We start from the raw sequence: 24,775 nt of genomic DNA on the forward strand, positions 1-24,775 counted from the left end.
CAAAGCTTCAAACGATGCGTCGACTATTAAATTAGTCGTCACGATTCTGATAGTCGACTAATCGTGACTAGTCGACTAATCGTGGCAGCCCTAAAAGAGTTGTGCTGACAGATTCCTTTCTCTTGAAATAACTATTAATTTTGCATCCCACATAAGACCAAAGTGGGCTGGATGTGGATGTCAAACAAATTTTGACATCCCTCTTTAAAAATGTGGGAATGATCTAAATTAAAAATACAGAGTATTCAGAACTGCAAAATCTCTGTGGTCCCTAATTAAGGTATTTGACAGAAATTGTGTAAAAACAAACAAACAAACAAACAAACAAAAAAGCATCAACATTGCTAGCACTGTTTTACAGCAGTATACCCACCTGGTGATGAAGGCTTCAGAGATCCTGGTGTCATTGGGTGAACCGATGTCTTTTCCTGAGCATTTATCCTCCCCAGCATGGCCACTGCTGGCCTCGCTGTCAGCCTTCTGACTCAGAGTGTCTGAGAAGTTGTCATCTCTGGGACACAGAGACAGTGTGACATTGAGACATGAAAAAAGCAAGAAGTGATAGACAAACCCACAGTAAAAAAAAAAAAAAGGGACAAATCAGCAAATCAGTCAATCTTTTATATTTGTTCAGTTCTTCAGTATCAGTATTTTCCATCCGTTTCCTGAGAGTCAGCATGTGTCACCCCCACCCCCACCCCACAAGGTCTACGGAGTCAGATGAGTCATAGTCCCGAACCTCTCAGCATTCTGGTGATGCGCTGTGTCGGCGACACGCACAAACACTCAAACACTCACACACAAACCAGCTGCATGAGTTTCAGTGAGCTGTGTCACTGGATACTCGGTACAGTTGGTGCCTGTCAGGTGGCAGTAATCAGACCTACTGAGCTGCACTGTTGCCTCTGATGGCATCATCAAACACAGTCACTTATTTAGCAAATCCACATGAACGCACAGGGTCACAGCACAGACGAGCACTTCTCCAAAGCAGAGGCAGCTACCAACAAAAATTACAAACGAATTTTCACAGTCAAACGTTGACAGGTGACATCTTGTGCCAAAGTACTTTAGGAAACATCTCCCTGTATATGTTATTTTTTTACAGGACGAGTGAAGATTGCAATCTTGTGCGCTCTTACTTTCCTCTGCCTGCTCACTTTAAGTAGAGACCAGGACGTTACTTCCTTGGGAACAACGTGTACAGCTGTAAATTTCTGTGCTCTTTCATTAACTAAGATGACACCCCATCAGCAGTGCTCCCTCCTAGTGAATTATTGATAGGGGTCCTTTGACGGGACAACAGCAGCAGGGGAAGGAGGAAAACAGAAAGAGCGTGAAGGCATTCCAAATGACTGTTTTGTCAGCCAGCTACTAAGTGATTGGAGTGATTCTGTTCCAGTCCTAACGAGACAGTGACTTCAGTCCATTAGGCACCAACAGTCGCTATGGCAGAGTGCATGCTTGTTAGTGCTGAGAGCACGAGACGGTGACAGAAGGCTTGGTTAAGGACCCTGGAGGTGCAGAAAGCTCCACAGCTGAGCAGGGATGACAGTGGAGGACAAGACAAATGAGCCTGAAGGTCCCCTGTGCGCGACCCTATAGTAACCTGACGGCCTAGCAGCCTTTTTGTGGAGCAAAGTCAACAAGGACAAGTGTGTTGTTTAACCCACAGGGACATTTTGCTAAGAACTTTAGCTCTCAGACTCTAAGTGGATCCGGCACTAGTTAAGCAGCCTTTGGTATAATAATTAAGCGAGGAGAGGTCAGAAACTACTCGTTCGTCTTCCAACTAAAGAATTCCATTTTAATTGTATAATTAAAAATATATAAAAATTACATTTTTATATACATTCAATCTATAAATGAATGTATTACTTTCAGTGGTTCTTTATAATCACCTTCTGTTAGAGCATTTTTCAAGGTTTGAGGACTCTGTCAGCTGTGGAACGAGTAAATGTTTTCCCTCATCTTAGGTTTAGTTCAAAAGATGCTGGCATCATATTTACTGTACAGATAGGAAACCGTATAAATCTTCCTGTCCAGCCTCAGCTCAGATAAGCTCTAGCCCAACCCCCACACCCCTGAACTGGATAAGCAGTTAAGAAAATGGATGTATGAATGTTCCCATCCATCTCTTGGGAAGAAAGTACATAACATATATTATGAACATCTGATTATTCCTTTACAACTGCCTACAGTTTGAGGTTAGCTAGAGGTAAACTGACTAGTCAGTATTCACTGTGCATGATGCACATCTTTTGTTTGTGCTCAATACAGAAGTTATTTATTGCTCTATATTTGTAGGACACTCACATGTCTTGGACTACAATGTACTGGTGTGGCACCAGGCCATCAATCCCATTGTGCCTCCCCTCCCACCAGTCTTCAGATGCCCGTTGATACAGCAGCAGGGAGGCGCCCTTCTTGAAAGACAACTCTCGAGAAGAGCGCCCGACGTAGTCAAACTTGGCAATGGCTTCAATAGGCTCACCCTCTGTCAAGAGAAAGGATTAGTCAGGTTAAGTACATGTCAGATATGGCAAAGTCATCAAGTACAGATGGTTGTTATTTCATGTGCAGACATTTCTAACGACTGATTAAAGTGCTGTAGACTTGGGAAATAAAAATCTAATTTTGGAAACAAATGCACTTACAAATACAGGCTGGCTACAATTCAAGGGAGTCTAACACCGACATGTTTGTACACGTGAATATGCAGTTGATGCAAGTGCACATGGAGTGCAAGTAAGCTAAGCCAGCTGATTCCCCCGCCCTCAGTTCCAGTCAATAGTAACCCAGCTTTACAACAGCAGGCCAGAGCCACTATGGGCCCTGAGGAGCTTTAGCAGGACATGTATAGAAGCTTTTGAGAGGAGATCTATGCGACTCAGGGGCATGCGAGTCACGGCATGGATCATCAGACTGGGGTGATTACTGCTCAATAATTGTACAAATAGAGCTCTGGATCACTGACAACAGAATGTGAAACATACCGTGAAAAGTTACTGCGTAAAACACCAGCCAGTGGTCGACTGAACAATTATTATTACAGTTTATTTTAATTTACTTGTACACATTTAACTACTTGTGTTCCCCGAATACAATCTGAAGAGAACAACATCTAGAGTTGACTTTACTTTTCAAAAAAAGGCACAGTCTCCAAGCCAATATGTATGCACTACAGCAACACGAGGCTAAAAATAGCTTCTTTATTCCTCCCTCGCTCCTACCTCTGCTTTCCTGCCAGCTCACTTTCTCGCTTCAAGTCAGACAGGGGGTCCCTGGACAGACGTAACACAGGCTCTATATATACGCTGGTAGGAAGGCAACAGAGTAAATGTCTGAAACCTGTCTCAGCTGTGACAACTCATCGTGATATACTGCATCTTTCTCAGGAGTGGGAGATTAATTACAAGATGAGAATCCCGTGTGCTAAAGAAAATATAGGCTTGATTGTGGAAAGACTTGTGGGCTCTGCATTTCTTCCAGTGTCCTATTTTATCTCATGTATTCTCGTTCAGTTTCATCCCACCTTTAACTTGCTACTGTCTTTGCTTCACTGGGTTGTCAGTTTTTGCTGTGGCTCCAATGAAATGTGACAAGCAGGAATTTACAGTTTGAATTAATCGGACTGCACTACAGTGGACGAGGCTGTTAATAAAGCAGACGGCACAGTCGTCGGTGCAGGGGAATTCTCTTCCTTCCTCTACTTTCTTCATCCCTTTCAGTCACGTCAATAAGCTGATCCTGCAATCTGTCAATGTGTATCCAAGGCACACGCGTGTGAGCGCTGCAGGGACGTGACTGAAGCTGGAAGCAGCAGGCAGGATTCCCTTTGTCATGTTGTGCAATTATAACTGAAAATCTTTCAGAACCAACTGAACTCGGTTGCACACGTACATGTACGCACCCTCCCACACTGAGACTGGAGCTAAAGAAATGCTGAACCATGAGAGTTGGAGGCATGTGATCCAAGAGATAGAAACTGTCAGATGTCTTGCACACGCCAGTGGAGCGCGGTTGGTGTGGATGTTGCTTACACCAGTGTTCCCACAGAGAAATGGGGCAGCAGAAGCCTGGTTTGATATGTTTTTAGGATCAATGGCACTAAAGGAGGCTTCTTTTCCCCCACTGCACATCATCATCATGATGTTAATAATCGCACGCTCTTGCTGTTACAAAACAAACAGCAGACACTGCGGCAAACATGGGAAAAAAAGAAAAGAAACATGGCTCCTAATAGGAAAACTGACTACGCTCTGCAAAGTATAACAATACATTCCCCTTTAACATCTACAATACAGCGAGCAGGTTCACGTGACATCGAGGGCATCCTGGTATATTCCTGTAACTGCCATAATCAATGAGTCATTTAGTTCATTTCTGACCTTGTGGGAAATTTACCAGCAGACAACATTAATGTTGCCACTCTAAAACCAGTTAAGCTCCTCGCGTGACAACCATCATCTCAAATGTCACGTGTGTCGGACAGTGTCAAATGTCACAAGGCCCAGTTTGTGCCTCCCATATGTTAACATTATTGCTGCTTCAAATAACTGTGTCCTATAGGGGAAAAACTTTAATTTAAGATTGATTTCAAAGCTGTCTTTGCTTAGCAGGTTAATAAAAAGCACAAACTGTTGCAGAGATCAAAAGGAAATGTGATTATTTTTACACATACAGCACAAAAGGCTTCAACTCTTGTTTCTTTATATTTTGCTTCCAGAGAGCAACACATTATTGTCACTTTTTAAAGTGGTCTTGAGTGTTTCTCCAGGGATGAACCAGTGTTGTGTCTACACATAACAGATAACTTGGGAAAGAACCAATTTTACTAGTTACTAGTAAAACACAATTCGCTCCCTGGCCCGGAACACTATTTTTGCATCAACAAGGCAAGTTCCAAGAAGCCGTTAGCTGAAACTTGGCATTATCTCAGCATGGTGGAAACTGGTGGATTAAAACCAGAAGTGGCAGGCCTACAAATAAACCAGCTACAGTAGATGAACAGTATCTGAAAGTCACATCCTAAAGAAACTGAACTGCACCTTCAGTTAATCCTCCTACTGTTCTCTGAAAATTCATCAGAAAAGATGTTAGTGGAAGGATGGCTGTAAAGAAGCCGATCTTAAGGAGGGAAAACTGAGAGAAAAGGGTGAGGTAGGCCAAATTAGACAAGAACTAGCCTTGATGTTTGGTTCCAATGATTGTATTAGGGCTGTGCGATATGACCAAAATTAAGACATCTATCGTCCGATAATGATATAAATCACAAAAATGTAACATTTTCTGTAAATTCTGTGAATCTCGGGCAGCTCGACTTGCGGGAAGTGTTTCCAGCTGGAGTCGTGTTTTAACCGATGTATGAAACGGTACATTTTTTAGACATAAGTTGTAACAGCCACCGTTTTCTTTGTATTTATTACACGGCGTGCTGCGGGGAAAAGCCTGTTCTAACGTTTGAGTCTAAGGTTTATTTTTTAGCACCTGGCGGCTCTTTTTTGCTTCTCATCCGTAAATCCTCTGTATACTATTTTACGTGATTCAGTTTATTTTGAAAAGTCTCAACAGGATCTTGAGCTTTATTGTGAAAGGTTTATGTGGAAAATAAACAAGCAGACACACGATGCTGTTACCGTCATTGTTGCTAACGACAACGCATAAAAACAAGCCCTTGTCCGTCCGTAGTGTGGTTATATTAAATATAAGAGAAAGAGAGAACTTTAAGAAATGAATACAGCCACTACAGTGACCATCAAAACCATGAAAAATATTGCCGTAAAGAGTTTATTTTGCGACACCACGAAACAAACGATAGCGTAAAATGAAACGATAGACGTTTGTACATCGTCATCCGATATATATCGTTATATCGAACAGCCCTAGCGAGTATGTCCAGAGGAGGTCAGGAATGAGGTACAACAGTGAGCCAGCCATCACAAAAATGGCTCTGTCATGGTTTGAGGCTGGAATCCTGGGATTATGAACGCAGAAAAGAACCATTCGATTTTGCTCCACTGTGTAATACTGTGTGGAAAGCTTTCAATTGGCAGAAACTTCATTTCTCAGCATGGCAATGATACCAAACACACTGCCAATGTAGTAAAAGCATACCTGGATAGAAAAACACAGTGAAACATCGGGCATTGAAGGCCTCAGCTGAGGCCAGATCTCAACTATAATGAAGCAATGTGGGATCAGAGGCAGTATTCCTGAAGACTACTAAATAAAAAAGAAAGCTTGCCTAAAATAGTTTAGGCTCTGTTGAAGAATAAAAGTCCTCATACCAAACACTGAGCTTCAAGCTCGTTATAACTCATTTTATATAATATTTCCATTCATGTTTGTAGACGTTTCGATAAACTGTTACATTTATTTGTCATTTTTCCAGGAAAACGTGAATGAAATGAAGAGTGTCTCATGACTTTTGCACAGTACTGCCTGCTTTTTAATCATGAACAAAATGTATCGGGAGCATAAAAACTCAGTGCTGCTAAAATAAAAGTGACTACCCAGTGTCTTATTAAAAGGAATAAGAATGTGTGCATCAAATCTAACAGGATAAGTAAAAATCTGGACCTTTTGTTGACATGAAAGAAATGGGATGACTAATATAGGATTCAACCTCTGTGCAAAACCTCAAGGCAAAAGAGATACTTCAGTGAGGGCCAAAGTGGTAAACAGGTGGACAACCGCACCCTTTTTTGGACCAAACCAAGAAGCTGCTATCGTATATTTCAAAATAAAGGTAAGCATAGGAGTCGGTGAACCTAACTGTTCTGGTACATCTTGGGGAGCTTTTCATGAAATACCCATCTGGGGAATCCTGGTGAAGACTGACATTATGTCTTTCAGAAGACTGTTTGCCTCTGAAAAATACACAAAATACATAAACTGTGGCTACATTTTCTGAATGGTCACAACTACAATATGACAAAAGATCTTGATCGTCAGTTATCCACACACTTCATTTTTTCCACAAATGTTATCAGGACAGCATATTGCATTAAGACTCTGTATGTAATCAGCTTGAAACGCATCTGCTCCAACGAGTCAAAGATATTTCTCCACCGGTGTTTGCACACGAGGTGACTTTCACTCCTCTCGCCACCTAACTTGCATTCACTTCCTTTAAAGGCCAACACAAGTTAACACGTTTGAAGCCTTGATAAGAAAGGAGAGAAAAATGATAACTATGTAAGTCTGGAGAAAACAAGCGAGAGTAACTAAACAGGAAACAAGCCCTGTTTTTGTGTCTGAAATCCAACTGAGGTCACAGGGATTTAAAAATAACTGATGACAATAACTTGACCACAGTTCAAGACTCTACAGGGAGGAACTCAGTCAGTGAGGACATCCTCCCAGCCTGCTTAGAGAAGCTTTTGGAACAAAACCATGGCAGCAAGGGCTTTCTGGAAAACACAATCTTCTCGTAATTACTCAAAGTTGATAGCTGCCATCTGTGTTTTACAGTAGGAATAAGTTTCCTCGTCTAATCAGATATTTCCTTTGGTTATACTTAACAGTAAGATGAGGGTCTTTATTTGGAAACCGTGATTAAAAGCTAATGTCAGGAGAAGAGATCAACTGTGGTTTTCAAAGTCTCTCTGTGGAGGCTGATGTCAACATGTAGCTTGGTGATAACGTGGAAGGATTTGGGTGACTGCTTTCAACAGAGAAGGTTTAGGAAAGTGTGTTACTAAGGTTAGACAATAAAATTAGGTTCAACAGTAGTTCAAGTATTTCTTGCACCGTTCTGTCTACATCTGGTCAGTTTTCTGTCAAAGTTATCTCTCACTTTTTAATGAGCTGAAAGTTTTATTGTCCTTTTCTGCTTTTTACTGTAAGTTGAACAGCAAAGTCATACCACGTCTAATCTTTTGGTCTCAACTAACTCACTAAATATTTGATTTGGACGTGATGAGCTGGTATCCATTTCATGGAAACAAAGGACCACATGTCTGATCACACAACAGCGTCTGGCTGAAGTACTTAATATCCTCCAGTGTCAACAACAGCCCGGTGTTTTTTCTTCGTTTCTTCATTTCTATATATATTTCTCTGGGACATATGGAAATGTAGTTAAATGTAGACTTTATTATTTTTGAACCACAGATAAAATGTGACACTTTTGAAACACGCTTCATAAATCTGCCATAAATTACTTTTGCGCTGATTTTTCACAAAGGGAGTTAAAAATGTAATCCAAGGTTGGGACCTTTAAGAAACAAGTTTCCATTCCCAGGAGGCCCAAAAGGTGCAGACCACCAAGGAATTTGTAAAATGAGGGGGTGTGGAGCCGTCCAAAGCCCCAAGGAAAGTAGAACCATTAGAATATGAATGGCTGTCTGTCACTCTGAGCCCGATTCCCTGGCTCTTCAAGGTTAATGCATTTATCGGGCTGAAAGGCAGGATTAGCCACCCCGAGCTGCAGAGACACAAGTTTAACCCCCCACACACCAAAGACTGGGGGGGTTTAAATTTAACCGTGCATATGTTAAATGGACAATGGTTACAATAATTAGTTTTAGTTCTATATTTAGTGATTGCAACTCCTAAAAACACAATTTGATTGGACTCTAGAAGGACACAAAGGTATGTAAGAGCAAGTTTAAACATTTGTATGACTATTTACTGCTGTGCAGTCACTCACCATCCTCGCTGGTGTGCGTCTCTGTTCCTCCCTCATTGTCTACCTCCTCCAGAGCTCCATGCTCGCTATAGGGGCTCTCACTGTTGGGGACAACATCCAAATTACCAGGGTCACAGCCACAACAGGGTTCAAGGACTAAGGTACATTTCAACAACACACACACACAAAATTTTAATGATAAAAAGCCATTCAAGACAAGATGAAAAGCAGGAAGGTTTTTTACAATTAATAAGACATGGAGGATGTTCAACCAGCAGCCATTATCAAGAGTTTCCCATTGTGTGGTTAGGAAGTCTCTAAATGATCTTCTGGAAATGAAGAGTGAGAGCTGACAGGAACGCCACACATGACCGCAGATTACCCCGGCCAGGAAATGAACGTCTGCGTCCAAGCTAACATGTCAGTAGCAACCTCCTCTTTAGGGAGAGGCGGAGGCAACGAATGGAAAAGAAAATCCCAGGGGTTATGTCTCACTCGGGGAGACACAGGCACGCTGAGACAGGTGATTTACTCTGGCCAGAGATAAATCGCTGTCAGGCTGCGGTGATGTGGGGGCAGCACAGACGAGGAGAAACAGAGGTAGATAAAGTCGGAAAGAAACAAGCGATAACCTTATATACAGATGTGAGGCTGCTTTTTGTCTTGCTTGACTGCAGTTTGCTCTGCATTTCAACTAATCAGCCCCTTCCTGCCAGGTGACCTCTTTTTCCTTCTGTCATGATTGTAGAAATTAAAACGATCGTTTCAGCCTGTCTCTCATCTAAATACAGTCCTGAAACATGAGCTACCTCGTCATGTTCTTCAGCTGCACGTGTTGAACTGGTATGTGTCATAGCTCACATCCACTCCCCAGTGTGAACATCTCTGGATGTTTGGGTGCAGTAAATGCGGCACTTCACCCGATTTAGGTATAGCACTGTCGGCATACGTTCTTATTTCTTACCAGTAGTCCCCGCCCGCCATGCACTTCTCATAGATGGGCCCATCCAGTTCTTTGACATCAGGAAAGATGGTCTCGTGGTGGATGATGATCGTCTTGATGATCTCGTTGACGTGGGCCTGGCACGAGACCTGGTCCTGGCTGTCTGGTGTGGGCATGAGTGTTGGGCCAAAACATATGGCCAGGTTGTATGGGTCCATCATGTTCTCATCACTGTACTGGGACAGACTGAAGGGAGGGACGGAGGTAAGATGGAGAGTGAAGAAACAAAATATAAAGGAGTAAAAGGTTGGAATATTTTAGTATAAAGTATTTCAGACAAATCATTGAGCAAGGGCAATCATGATGCTTAGGATGTTATTTTTGTTAAACTCACTGGTTGAGGAAGGCAAAGAGGTAGCGCATCACAATGAGGACCGATCTGGGAATGGTCAGGAGGATCTTACGGATGTACAGCGCTCTCTCATACAGGTTTTCTATTCCTTTAAAAAAAATAAAAAAAATAAAAGGGTAAATAAAAGAGTATGTTGTTAGCAATAAAAATTTTATAAACCAAAAAAATAAAAGCATATCGTTAGCTTCATAGCATAAGTGCCTAAGTCATTTTTTTGTGATGACATAGGCAGACGGACAGGATGATGCAGCAGTGGTAGGGGAGTAAAGTTAGGCAAAAATCTCAATGTGACCAAAAAATGACTTAGGCACTTATGCTATGAAGCTAACGATATATAACAAGTTTTTCTCTGGTTCAGTCCATGGAGTAGACGTCTGGGGCTTACACTTGTGTAATCTATCGACGATATCCACATACTCTCAAGTCTAAAGACATAAATTCGGCCAAATACTTAGTAGAAACATTAAATATTTCAACGGGCACAGACGTTTAATTGTATAAAGTCCTCGTGGACACAGGCGATATGTTGACTCTGGTAATTACCCTCACCACAACTTTGGTTTATCACCTGATTCTCTCATAAAGGAAGAAGAAGTGAAAATAGGCGCTCTGTCACGCGCACATTTTGTTTACTTTTTCAGAAATATCACGAAAAAAAAGAGCAGCTTTATTATCATTTTCACAGAGAAAAAATATTGTGCTTTAGTAAGATGCAGCCGGAGAATGTCGACCTTTCTGTCCTTCGTTACTATTATGTTTGTCTCAGTGTGGCACCTGAAGCCGGCTGGTTTACCCAGCTAAGCTGGGGCTGTGCTGGCTGGGCTGCTAAAAATAGCCATGTCACCCTCCAGCCACTGTGTGCCATCTGGGATTTGGGCTTCTGGGATACTTGTGATGTATTTCATTTTTCATGAATACCTAACTTGGATTCTGTGAGGCTCTCAAGCACTTCAGAAGCTGCTATTTAAAGATCTATTCGAACGCAGACTTATACATCACGTGTGTGCAGCACATCCTCACGAAGCATTCTTACCGCAAATTCCAAAGTGAAAGATATCACAAGCCGCAGTGCACCGCTGCGGTGAAAATGAAACAGTCAACTGAGAGCGGTTAAACGATCTCGTAGCTGGTCTGAGCTGCTCCATATGGGAATAAGGTTTATATATGGAGCCTGCTGGGCGCTCAGCCCACACTGCAATCACTGGCATGCAGAGCTGGGAGATGTAAACAGGGAATCCCCATCACTCATCCAGCACAAATGTGTAAACGACGGTAGACCCAAGAAACTCAAGAGGACACACTTCACACACTTGCGAGTACACAAAGAACACACACAAATACACGGGGCACACAATCACTCCCGCAGAGTCGCACGAGGCATCGGGACGCACACTACGTCCATGTGACTTTGTGCATATTCAATTGTTCTTTAACAGAGCTGATGTGATGTAATGCAGTGTCATTCAAAGAGCTGACTGAACTGTGGAACGATTCAGACAAATTCACAATGTGACCATTCTTGTGAGGACTCAGATTCAGCCCAGGGCTGCGAACATTCAACGCTCCACCAAAACTCTATGGTCAGCTTTGTGCCGCTCACAACAGATCGGCTCCTGCTCAGAGCTCAACACAGCAGAGCAGGACCCACAAAACGCAAGTCCGAGTTCAGACTTCAGAATGACAAAGACTTCAAGCAAGACTACAAGGTGCAAATGTTCAAACTTTCATTATCGGATACAGTATGTACAACCCCCCCCCCAACAAGGCTACAGTGTATAATATAAGATGATATGAGAGCTAATTATTTTAGGTCTTTAAGACAATAAAATCACCAGGATCTAAATCCATCTAAATTAGACAAATATGCTCTTCACTGTAACGCAAAGTATTTAAAATAAGTATGTAAATAAATAAAACTTGTTACAGAAAACAAACAATCAATCACTCATAAAAAGCGACTGACTGATAATACACAAAAATATGTTCTTACTGATGCAGGACAGCAGCTCATTGAACCTCTCTTTGGGGAAAAGAGGGTTCTCCAGACCTCGGAAGTACAGTTTGAGAACGCCAGCCACCGAATTGATGTCATGATTATTCTCATCGTCTGCCAGAGGGTCATTTCCTAAAACAAAGAGAAGCGAGCAGGTCAAGTTGGATTTATTTTATTGCATCATTTTAGACATATACCTAATTAAAAATACAATTGGAAACAAATATAGTAGAGATCAAGCTGTTGACAAGCATCTTTTATAGTGAAAACAGAACCCCGGTACCTCTCTCAAATGAGTTCTTGATGTCGTTGACTTCCAGCTGGGATCCAGGTACACGAAATATTCCTTGGTGCTGGAGGCCTGCACAGGGAAAAAACAAAACAAAGAAAGGATGAGGAAGCAAAGAAAAGCAGAAGACCAACTCATGAGCTTTAATCTACCTGTGGTCATACAGATGAGAAAACAAATTGCCCAAAATGACACATCCTAAGGAAGATCAAAATTACTCATTATTCATATCATTACTAGTAATCAAAAACATGCCCTTTACTAAGCAAGATTAAGTTACTGTAACTAGCCTGCAATATTTTTTTAGATTTATCTCTGAGTGTCATCAGTTGGTTGCCAGACAAGATGCAGAGGATGTTCTCTACAGTCACACCTTTCAATGCTTAGAATTATAAATCTGCTTTAGTCAGTGATATTTAAACTCAACAGTCATACAGTGACAGGTTTCTCACTGTATGGGAGAATGTATGTATGGGAATTTCAGTAGAAGAGACCGCATAAAGATAAACAGGGCGGAATTTGCACATTTCCACGGAATAAACTGAAACTTCAACATCTGCATCTGTGAAAGTGTTACTTTGTCCCACACTAGATAAAGTTGGTTGGGTTATAAGAAGACCTCAAAGAAGGTATAAATACAGCAACTACTGTAACACTGTAAGGGCTGACAGTATGCTACTCACCATACAAATTTATGTAGCGAATACAACTCTCAACCACACGAGGAATAGCTTGTCCAGAGTCCTTTGAAGAAAAGTCAGATGAGTAATTCGTCATTTTGTTACGTGTATAAGAGCCTAACCAATACTACAAAAAAAAAAAAAAATCACTGGTGTATAATGTCCTTGTTTTTCTTCATTAACACATAAAATCAAAATTGTGCAAAAAATATGTAATAATCAGGATTATATCACATTTTGAGGAGGTAATTTATCCAAAATCTGATCAATTAAAACACGCGTCTCACTTTTGTGTTTTCTTAATGCATATCTGGTGCATGCAGACTGCTGACCGGTTCAATGTATTGATTGCGGCCCAATAGGAGCCGTTTAAAGAATATAATCATGCACACCCAGTGAAAGTGAAGCTGGTAAGTTTAAATACAAAGTGTGATCTTATTAAGACAGACTGACTTGACCTCACAGCTATTCCTTTGCTCAGTTTCATGGATGTCGTGGATTATCACTAAGTATACAAAAATCACTAACCAACTGGAATAGCAACACCGGAGGCCTATTGAAATGTGCTTAAACATGCCTTATGTCTTTTTTTATGCAAACAATCCAGAGCTGTGCTTAAATTAACAAGAGCTTATCCAAAAGGGCACAGACTCCATATGAAGTTCGGGCCTAAAATGGCCAGATAAGAGCACTTGGATGTGCACTCAACTCTCCTTCTGCCTGTGTGCTGGCTCCTCTTGTAAATCACTGCTGGACGGGGACTCGGTACATGCTTTTAATGATACAGTGGATCTGTTTACAGCCCTCAGGGGTATACAATGAGCCCAAACGCAACAGCCATACTAAAATCGACTAGCTATGGCTGGAGTGCAGCAGTGAGGGTTGAGGCAGAAGCCGGGGTGCTGCTAGATTATGTAATGCGATCTCTTTGGATATGAGAGACTGATTTTGATCTATAAGGAATAGAAATTTGCACAGACAACTGAAACTACAGCTGTAACCTTCAACTCAGTCTGTCTAAGTGGCAGGTAAATAATTTGTTAGTACAGAATAGATACAGGAAATGAGAAAAGGTTCGCAGCACGAGCCCCCCAACATGCCTCAGAGTTTCTACCTGATGTCGAGTGTGTGAGTTCCGTCGTCCACGGCTAAAGAGAAATGTTGCAAGAGTCGGAGATGATCAGAGATGGAAAAAGGGGAAAAAAGCAAGATCCAGATTAGCACCTCAGCAGCTTCCCACCAAAGCTTTTACTAAGAGAGCGTCACATTCCACTCTGTGCTGGCATCAAACCCATAACAAAACAGCAGGAACTGGACAGGATCAGGCAGGACTCGACACGGCCACCGGCGAGAGGCAGTGAAGAGACCGGAGGAGGGGGGCAGCACACCTTATCAGTTTGGCATCCGCTCCCCGACTGCCATCTATCCTGCTGTTTTCACTGGCCTCTGCTCTTACTCTGGAAGCGGAGGAGAGAATATCTCCCGCCAGAGCAGCTCAGTGATGCCAGGTCAGCAGTGAGTCAGGGGAGCTGATGGAGACAAACATTTATCCTTCCAACTGCTGTTCCCTTCCTCCTGCTGCCCTCCAAATCTATCAATGCCACCACCCCACACATCTGAGAAACAGACCGCCAGAGCTCGCTGACTCATGAGGAAGGTTTCCAGAATCCATCTTAGCACAAATGTTCATGTTTTGTTGTTGATAAATGATGATCAAAGCTAAGACGCTTACGGGGGAACCCACCAAAATGACCAGAAAGCCAGAGGGAAATAGAAAACGGATAGGAGAAGGTGAACAGTCAAGCGGGAGACTGGCAATCAGTACCTTAATAAATGACTCCAAATTGCCATTAAATAACCTAACATTAAAAACAGAGCGGGGTCTAGCCCGCCGGGTGCCAGTGAGGGTTCTGTACGGCCCATTGGGATGTCTAGAACACAAAGAATGAATCAGAAAAGGCAAACAATGCATTTTGTGGTTTCCCTCTTTGCACATTTATGTCCTTTCAAAACCTGAACTGAAGAGGAGGATGACTAATCTTCAAAACCTTTCAACTCCAGGTGATGGCTGGATGGATGAATAAGGGCACTTTTTCAAACACAGCTGAAACCCATGAAATAACATTTTCTTTATAGCCTTTTTTTTAATCCTCCACCAGATACAACAGGCCAGAGAAATGCCAGACCCACTGGGAGCTTTGTATGTGTCAGCATCCACCTCGTGACAGAGCCTGCAGGTGACAGTCCCTTTTAGTTAGTGTGCATGTTATAATTCTGTTCTTGAGATCTGGAGGACTTAGAGTAAATTTCCCTCCTCGAAGAGGCAAGTTCAAATTAAACTTCTATTCCTTGTTGAGTTACTAGCCACCAAATATGGTTCCTTTCATCAAATTAAACATATTATCTGCTGATAACAGCCAGCCAACGTCAGTCGATAGCGACTCTCTTTAAATTGCTTTAACCGGCCTATGTCTACTACTGCAAAACCCTTTGCAACCTGTCTCTATCTCAGCCTTTCATTTTGTTGTGTGTCCGACTTCATCAACGCCATCAGCTGTCACTGATTTCTGCTGGTCTCCCTGTATATGGTGTCCACCCATGTGCATCAAAGGAAGAGAGGTCCTAGAACTTACTGACAGAAATATCATAATATATAAAACTAGTATAACTAGCTAAGTTATGTAACTACAGAAGTAGTGAAAAGAAAAACTGTCCTGAAGTTTCAGTCGCTGTTGAAAGGGAAGTGAATATGCACAGGTGCTGATGTGTCTACTTTACCTTGTGGTCATGTATTCAGCTCGGTGGCCTGAGATATGAGAAAAGAGACAAGGTGTGACAAGAAGTTAGTTGGGTGGACATGCCAAGACTCATCACTGCAGTCCCTGCAGGGAATTGTGCATATGGCTAACAAAGCATTTGCCATCTGCTCACAACCACTGGCCTTTTGAGCAATCCAAAAGAAACCCATACACACTGTTTTTCCACATAATATTATAACCTGTGCCGAGACGGTTACATCAAAATGTAGTTCAAACATCTAACAGGACACAGATGCAGTTTTAAAAGTTATGGGCGCATGCACACGCACACAATGCACAGAGCTAAGTTTAAAACAAGCAAAAGAAGATGAAGCAAAAATAACTACCAAATGGTTTCGCATAACAGGAAGACGCTCAAATTTTTTGGGTGACTCAAACTGTACTTCATGCAGACACCAAAATGACTAAATAGCATGTGGGAGAAACAGGAGGGTTTTTTCTTCCTCTTAACTTAAGGCTCCATTAATCATTCAGCGTCGAATTTGAAGGAGACCACCGGGACTGCCTGTTAGAACAATGAACTGACAAATACAAGCTGAGCCCTTTAGGAGATCCTACCAGTGTAGAACAAGGGGGGCCTGTTCTTATACATGGCAGGCCATTAGGTTTCAAGCAAATCAATCACTAAGATGGATAATACAAGTTCATAATTGCCCCTCGGCTCTGACTTGCCTGGTTTAAAACCAGATTACAATCTAAGAGCTTTGACTGGTGACAAAAGCAAACAAACAACAGGAAGTTTGCCACAGAATAGACTGAATTTGCTCAAGATGGACTGCCAAATATAATAGAATTCAGTAAAGTACACAATTATTTGTTACACTAGATGTTTGGATATTGATTGGGGTTAATAAGTCATTTTGGCTGGTAGAACATTTCCCATTTTAAGGTATGAATTAAGCACAAGTACAATACAGTGTAGAGTCTAAGGGTAAATACAGGGTCCTGAATGTACCTTCACCAAGTGCCCTCTTCAGCAAGTCGTGCTTGGCCTGCAGTTTGGAGATGAGATTGCTGCCTTCCAAAAACTCACGGAATTTCTGTGGAGAATTTAGAGTAATTACCCAGCAGCCCTGAGCACCGGCAGGAGCACCCACTCTTAAGACGGCAGTCTGTGATGAAGCAGCCAAGGGCAAAAGGACGTGCTAAGCGCCCCTTTTAGAAGCCCTTATCAGAGCATGTCCATCCCTGGATTGAAACAAGATTGCAGCTGGCAGCTGGAGATATTCTGGGGCAGTTACTCCTCTGCCAGCTGATCAAAGATTTCATAGGAATGATGTGCATAAGTTAAACATCACCTACAACCCAAATATCAAGTATATTCATATATAGATAAAAGCTTTGACTACATGTTCTAAGATTTATTATATAGATTCTGTGGTTTATGATCACACAGGAATAAATCTGTTGTAAAGCTGCATTACAGACAGCATGGATTTGATATTTATTTCTGTTTTCTACATTAAAAATACATTTTAAAGTCATTACTTTCGCGAACTTGCAGCAGACATCATCTCTGCACTCACCATGAAGTAGAACTGCTCCGTCTCTTGCTGGTTGGCTCTCCTCTTGGCGATGCTGGGCTTGCTGAGGTACGTCTCCGACACTGTGGACTTGACTGATTCGGTGGACCGGCTGTGGTGGAAGCACTCAGACACATCGTAGTCTTCAATGGTCACCATGTCCTGGATGGTGGTCAGGGTTGCCTCTGATGTCTTTTTGATCTGTGAAAAGAAGAGAAGGTGGGAAAAAGCTGATGTCATCTCTTCAATATCACTATGTTACCATCTCAGTATACACAGAAACTCACTCCACTCCCTGAAAACCACTCTCTATCCCAAGACACACTTTAAAATTCAGGTGGTTTCTGACGAGGTGAATGTTCCCTAAAATAAAAGAATTTCCCGACGGTTCAAAGTGACTCATTTATCATTGTGTTCACACTCACGGGGTGCAGAGGTGAACAGTGTCAGATGGAAATGCCAGATTGAGCTGTAGGCTTTTAAGATCCATTTTCATAACCACGTCTTCCTGTCAACAGTTCTTCTCTCAGAGCTTATAAACACCAGGACTTGGCCAAGCATGCCCCACCACTTAGTGTGAAAGATGTTCGACCACTGCTGCAAGAGCTGCAGGGCATAACTGTGTCCATAATATTATGACATAAGATGGCACAACATGTGACATTCAAATGAGAGAGTAGATAAAAGTTAAAGACGCACACACACACATCCAGGGGGAAAAACTGATGTGTGTGTGCACACTTTGGCACGTTTAAGCCTTCAGAGTCATCCCAAATGTAAATATGTATATAAAGGATCAAGGCACTTGCAGAGTATGGACCAATGGCAATACAAACAGAGCAAATCTAAACAGAGAAAGTAAAGGAGGCAGACAGGGAGGCATAAGAGACTAAACTGAAGTGTGTTAAGTGTGAACATGAATCACTGATGTGGAAAAGCCACAAAACCCCCCAAACAACAACAACAACAACACAAAAACCCACCAACAAGCACTTCCCTGGAAAAATTAAGCAAAACTGCAGCATTTCATGGAGACACTCACCATGTCAGTTCAATTACTGAGATTTTAAAAAGGTGGGGAACGCACAGGTCAATGGGACCCTGAATGTAACGCAGCTGGAATTCCTCTTGATTATCCTTAATGATCAGAATGACCCCGCCTCAAAAGGTAGTGACCCCATTTGTCAGTTATTTAGTGAGCGCAACCTCAGAGGTAATGAAAGAACAAGGCGAATTCCTCGTGTTACAATTATACACACTGAGACAACTGTGGATTGTGGCTTGTTTCTTTTAAGCTGCCTGACCCGTGACTCATTTCACCTTCAAAGAAGAAGAAAAAAAAGAGTCGCCCTGAAAACCAAAGAAGACTTTTCAGCTTTCATGTGTTGCTGTGATGAATTACGCCGCTGACACACATGCTCGTGCACACAGAATGGATGTAGTTATCCCACCTTTCATGAAGGAAAGGAAACGCGCAGACACGCACGGAACATGAAATGCTAGATTCAGTAAAGTGAAACTTTCAAATGACTAAAAAGGCAAATTTACACAATGACAGGTAACTTCTAACATGTAGCCGTTGGTTAGACTCTGAGTGCGTTTGAGTTCCTCTCCCTGTGTTCCTGGCAGCCTCATTCAGAGTGGCACCATGGAGGCGAGAGGCCCAGCTGTCATCATGAAGACAAGAGCCATGCATGTGTGATAGAAATGCTCCTAGTGAAAAAGTTGTTGAGTTTATCCATTATTCAGCAGACGGATAGTTACCAGTGTTCGGTGCAGGGCTCAGTTACAGCAGAGCTCTTAGAGAGACTCGGTGGATATGCGTGTTAATCCGTAAATTATAAACCATAAATCCGGTGTCTCTATACTTTGATATAGACGTTTCAAAAGTAAGCAAGTAGCCATCATTATCTAAACTGAACTTCAGCACTGTTAAAAGCAAAAAATAATTCCAGTCGCAAGTGGAATAAAGGTTTATTCTGCAGGGAAGCACACCACTCCTAGTTAATCCTACATCCGTCATCAGAAGTCAGACTGCAGTCCACAGCTTTCAACAGACCCGGCAGTACAGTAAGTGGGTAATTCGCTGATCTTCCGCTATGAGCACACACACAGGCTTTGATGTGCTTCCTTGATATTTATCTGGAGGAAAAACAAACACTCCCTGCAAAGATGATGCTATTAGATTGCCAGGGTTTAGTGTGAAACATCTTGAGAATAACCATTAAGTGTGCTTGTGTATTTGCAGGAGAAGACGGCAGAAATCAGAGGAGGAAAATTAGTCTGTGTGAGCACTGGGTCATGCAGAGGCAAATGAGATCTAAATGGGCAGATTATTAAGTCTGCAAAAAGACAAATCACACCGACTGACTGATGAGGAGAAATGAAATTATGTCCTTAGAGAAATGAGTTTTTTGATGAAAGAAATCCAGCAGGATTATGCTAAGCCCTACGCCTAAATAAAAGTGAAATCCAGCGTCCTTCTCCCTGTGTTGCACCCTATCCAGCGCCAATGCAGAGTAAATTATTCAGCAATGTTTTCTTTCACCAACTTCACGGGAGCCAAAGAGGTTTGAGGAAGCAGCTGCACTTCTCTATGAAGCACTGCCCTGTAGTTTTTCCTGTCCAGATAAAGACAGACGCTCCTTCTCCCTTGTACGTTTGACAGTCCAGCTTTTAGGTCACCACAGTGCTTAGAAAGTTCATTTTCCAAGGATGTATCTGGCACGTCATGCCCAGGAAGAGAGACCATCTGGTGATCCTAACATGAGGCAGCGGCGCCCTCCAATTTTGACCCACCAGGACATCCGCTTCAGCGAGGCAGGAGGACAAGGGCATGAAGCAACCGGGGCTTTTCAACCACACACAAAGTCACAAGTATATGCACAGTTGATTAAACACTATACGTACTGCAGACAAACTGTGGTGACGCCAACAGGACTCTGACTCGTCTGGTTATACTCCATGAAACGCCACAATCTGAGTCTCAGTAAATAAGCTGTGACTGAGGATCATTTTCACCACTGACAGACTGATATTTTCTTCTAATGACGTGGGGTGTATGTGTATATACACATACACACAGTCTGTCATAAAGCTTGATAAATTCAATTATTAAAGTTACTGAATGTATTTTGCATATTCAAAAAAGCCGCACATACTGTTATTCTGCACTCATAGTTCATTCCTGTAGACGTATAGTTTAGACGTCTGTTTAACTAAAGATTTGACCATCTGATCAAAGGGAATATAAAATGATGATGAATGCAGATGAAGTTGTGAGGCCTGCTCCTGTGTCTTTGTAAGAGGATAAAAGAAGAAAGTGCAGCGATGTGGAGGGAGAGAAGCAGAAAGGAGAAGCAGGTCAGACGTGATACAAAGTAACAGCCCGATGGAGGTGACTGCACTCTGAACCAACAAAAAGCCTTTCTTCTCCATTTTCAAGAAAACAAAATGTAAATTTACTCAGGCATGCTGCAGATGCATTAAAACAAAAGAGCCTGAGAAGCAAAGAAGCACCCACAATGTCAATGCAGCAAAACGACAGGCTTCACAGAGAGGCTTTCAGAGGCTACCTTCGGGGCATGAGCAAGAAGAAAAAACACAGTTTGTAAGCTTGTGTCTCATCTATAACTATTTTCCATCTCACCTTGGATGACTTCTGGCTGAAGTTAACTTTGTTGAGCATCTTTAATTCACTGTCAGCACCGTGCATCCAACAAATAAACACATAACAAAGCTGCCAAATCTCAGGCAGACAACAAAACTGAGACACGTTTGACGCAACTAAACCCCCTGCAACACAAACACCCGGATTGCGATTTCCATTTTTCTTGCCCCCATTTTACCTCTTCATTTTCAATCTTCAGAGTAGCGATACGAGACTGCAGCTGCTGGAACCTCAGTATAAGCTCCCCATTCACTGGTGGCTGCACTGAGATCTGACATACCTGGAAATATAGACAAATCACAGCATCACAGACCATGTACCTGAAATTTCAAGCTATCAGAGGAACAAGGTCACGTAAGCTCTAAATTTAAACAGGATGTAGGCATCCAAATTCTTTTTCCAATTGCAAGGCAAACCACAGTGACGTCTCCCAAATGAATGCAGACACCGATGCAAAAACAGCTAGTAAACGGACACGCTATCAGCAGAGTGCCAGCCAAACAGTAAAATCCCTAACACATGTTGAGCTTGATGACTTCAGGGGATGTAATAACACATGATTTGTTAATTTCACTACCCCATAAAACCTGATCCAGCAGCCCATATGCAATAAAAAGCTCAAGCCACTGAATATCTGACCTTGTTAAGGCTGAGATATTTTCATTTTTCAAAATTAAGCTCAAAGGTATTCAGTATATTTGCACCACTTATTAGATATAATCCAGCTGCACCACATACTTCGTCTCCCATGTGAGGCTGGAACTCAAATTTTGCTGGAGGACAGAAGGCCGTAGGGTACATCTCCATGAACCTCTGTCGGTCACTTCGTGGATCTAAACTGTCCACTGCATTTTCGATGATGTCAAGACCCTCGTGGCGTGACGTCTCCAAGTTATATTCGGCAGACAGGTAAGTACGGAGGGCACGATTCAGACTGGCATGGTAACCCAAATCACAGCACTGGATGGAAAAAAAAGAAAAAAAGGCAGATTAGAAAATTGATTTGATCAATTATGGTTGATTATTATGGAGCTTAGACTTTCAGCTTTAATTTAAGAGGGTTAAACAAAATCATTCAGTTAATATTATTCATCAACTTTACACTCAACCTTTGGCAAAAAAGTAACTGAATAATTCAGCCACAGACTATTGTTACTTAGCCACGTTGGTTATTTCTTCACAGGTTAAGCAGATAAAGAAACCTGCAGTTGATTCCAAGTGTGACAAATGCATTTCAAAGTGGTTTCTGTAAATCCAGACCGTGATGCAAAGGAGCACTCGGTGACAGTGAAAAAGCCACCCTCAGCGATAGGAGCAATAGCAAACCAATGACAAGAAGAGAAAGGAGTTCATTTGCACAGACCTGGTGTGTAATACCAGACAAAGAGTGACTTTGTGTTACTAATTATTTTGCTGTGCTTATTTTTATTTAGATGCTGTAAATTATAAACCATGGTTGCAATAAAAAATGTTTTAAATTCTTCTTGTTAAAAGTGAAGAGCAACTCTCAAATTTACACAGAAATATAAATGAGCAATAGCTGGCTACATTTTATGGTTAAAAAAAGAGACTAAATGACATCACTTTCTGAGCCAAAAGTATTGCCTCTGTGTTGCACGACTCGAGCCGTACCTCCGGGATCTGATTTGCCAAGGTCACTGCTAACAACAGCACCCACCTAGAGCTCCACACAGAGAAACACAAAATGGCCTGAACAACTGTCAAACACGATGCTACAACCAGCCTGCTTGTACACTTTGTTTTTCACTATAAAAAGTCTCTTCATCAATAAACAAATGCTTGTGAGCCTGCACACAAAGCTCACGCAGAGAGCATCTCTCACACACTCACACACACACACACGCACACACACACACACACACACACGCCCTGGTGAGACGTGAAGACTTCTGAGCAAAGCAGGGAGAGGGGTAATTTCAGCGCACAGCATGCCGCTGAATAGAGGTTGCATTTCTCTCTCCCTCTCTTCTCTCCTTCAGTCCTGTCTGGAATATAAAATCCCAAACACTTGCCAAAATCCCAGCCGTCTCCAGTTTCCTTAGAAACGCGACAGAAAGTGGTGCAGTAAGTTTATCTCTCTCTTTCAAAAAAAAAAAGAAAAAGAAAAAGAAATGACTCAGGTAATGAAACTGTGAATAAGTCATATATATCTGTATTGCATAAAGCAAAACAAAGAAAAACAACATGATCAGATTACGTAACAATCATCTTTAATATAAAAAAGAAGCCAGTTCAGGGTCACGCCCCCTTTTTATTCAACCAATCTGAAACATGTGAAAAATAGCTGTTACATAATGTATAACTAAATATTAAACAGAGGATTTCAATAATGACAGAGTATGGTAGGAGGAAAGAATAGCTTTCATCACCAAAGTTAATAAAGCTGCTTTAATTTGGTCCTGCACTATAATTTCCATCCCACAGTCTAGTGTCCAGAACTCTTATATTAAGCACAGCTGCTAAAGTCATCAGTCTTTCTTCAGAAGGTCAGAGAAAAAGCCCTGAGCAGTAATTGGTCTTTTGCATAAGAAGCTCAAACAAATATGAGAAAATCTTAACCGGGGGTGGGGGTGGGGGGGTCAATGTCTATAAAAAGGGGTGAAGTAGTGATTAAGGTTGGGTAATCTTCTCCATAATCTAACTGTCCTATAGCAGCCTGGTATCATCAAGTAACCTATCCGCACCGTTAGTGTGGTGGCGCACAATTATTATCAACTTAACAACAACACTACTGATTTGCTGGGTATTTTTGACATTGTTTATCAGGACAAATAAAAGTACTGATGCGTACATTGATTGTTTGGACAATAAATCAATATGTTAAATACCACAGTTTAATCTGTATCAGTCAAAGAAAATTTCAAGAGGCCAAAAACGAATGCAGAGACATCTGCAGTGCAGGCACTCTTCTATTGTTGTGCAACAATGCTTTTGATTAATTGTGTATAGACATTTAATTGCCAAATTTTCCATATAAAATTATTCTGGGAAAATACATTATTATTATTATTACTACTACATGTACCAACCAGTATCCATCTCCCAAAATCTGCATTGGAAAGTAAAAAAAACAAAAGACCACCACTTAAAACGCGTGTGTTCTGATTATTAATATTCTCCTCAGTCTCACTTGAGGCAAAAAAAGTGTGCAGAAGAAGAAGAAGAAGCTGGCTCACAACACGACTGCCAAAATCCCGTGGTTTCATACTTACATCAATTAAGTCCGACAAGTCGTGGATGTAGTATTTGTAAACGGATGAGTTTGTCGCTTCCAGCGTCAGCAGGTACTCGTTCCGCGCTTTGATCGACTTCAGCTTGTTCTCGGAGTACTTGGCTTGACGCTGATGAGAGAATTAGAAGCAAGAATGAGAAACAGACAACAGAGCGAGCGAGACGGGGTGAATTTAATGAGTGAAGATTTGCCTTTTGACAAGTGATTATGCTTTCATGTCTCCGCACGCACAGCGAGTCACAGTGCTGGGACTAGATTACTGTCAAAACAAAACATTTTAGGCAACGTTAGAGGAGAAATAAGTTACAGTCTGGCATGAAAAGGACCAAGTACGGAAAAAAAACAAAAAAATGAACTAAAACCAGGCTGTGGCCTTGGTTTCAACTTGGACACCTCAGTGTGAGACAGAGGTTTTTAACTTGCACTTCCTCTTCAGCAGACAAGCATGAGGCTGTTAGTCAACACGCGCTGACCACTGCACTAGGCTCTGATTCACACACTCCAGATCACCCATATTTTAAGACTTCCCAAAAGCATTCCTGGAAAACTTGTGTTATA

The 24,775-nt window shown here is 41.8% G+C and overlaps 1 protein-coding gene across 2 annotated transcripts in view; it reads right to left on the bottom strand.

The window, feature by feature from the left end:
* srgap1a (SLIT-ROBO Rho GTPase activating protein 1a) overlaps window positions 1-24,775 on the bottom strand; it is a 75,983-nt gene that overhangs the window by 7,047 nt on the left and 44,161 nt on the right. For both annotated transcript variants that reach the window (XM_005734825.1, XM_005734824.2), the window contains exons 6-20: window positions 24,198-24,326; window positions 21,703-21,924; window positions 21,143-21,244; window positions 17,298-17,495; window positions 16,727-16,811; window positions 15,731-15,758; window positions 14,067-14,100; window positions 12,956-13,016; window positions 12,267-12,344; window positions 11,981-12,115; window positions 9,973-10,078; window positions 9,600-9,824; window positions 8,657-8,736; window positions 2,317-2,497; window positions 374-511 (exon numbers count right to left, since the gene is read on the bottom strand). In XM_005734825.1, the coding sequence (XP_005734882.1) occupies window positions 374-511; window positions 2,317-2,497; window positions 8,657-8,736; window positions 9,600-9,824; window positions 9,973-10,078; window positions 11,981-12,115; window positions 12,267-12,344; window positions 12,956-13,016; window positions 14,067-14,100; window positions 15,731-15,758; window positions 16,727-16,811; window positions 17,298-17,495; window positions 21,143-21,244; window positions 21,703-21,924; window positions 24,198-24,326 (1,802 nt within the window). The remainder of the gene's footprint in view (window positions 1-373; window positions 512-2,316; window positions 2,498-8,656; window positions 8,737-9,599; window positions 9,825-9,972; window positions 10,079-11,980; window positions 12,116-12,266; window positions 12,345-12,955; window positions 13,017-14,066; window positions 14,101-15,730; window positions 15,759-16,726; window positions 16,812-17,297; window positions 17,496-21,142; window positions 21,245-21,702; window positions 21,925-24,197; window positions 24,327-24,775) is intronic.

The sequence above is a fragment of the Pundamilia nyererei genome, unplaced genomic scaffold (genome assembly GCF_000239375.1).
Source record: "Pundamilia nyererei isolate P.nyererei 1_Seehausen unplaced genomic scaffold, PunNye1.0 scaffold00060, whole genome shotgun sequence".
NCBI classification, from domain to species: domain Eukaryota; kingdom Metazoa; phylum Chordata; class Actinopteri; order Cichliformes; family Cichlidae; genus Pundamilia; species Pundamilia nyererei.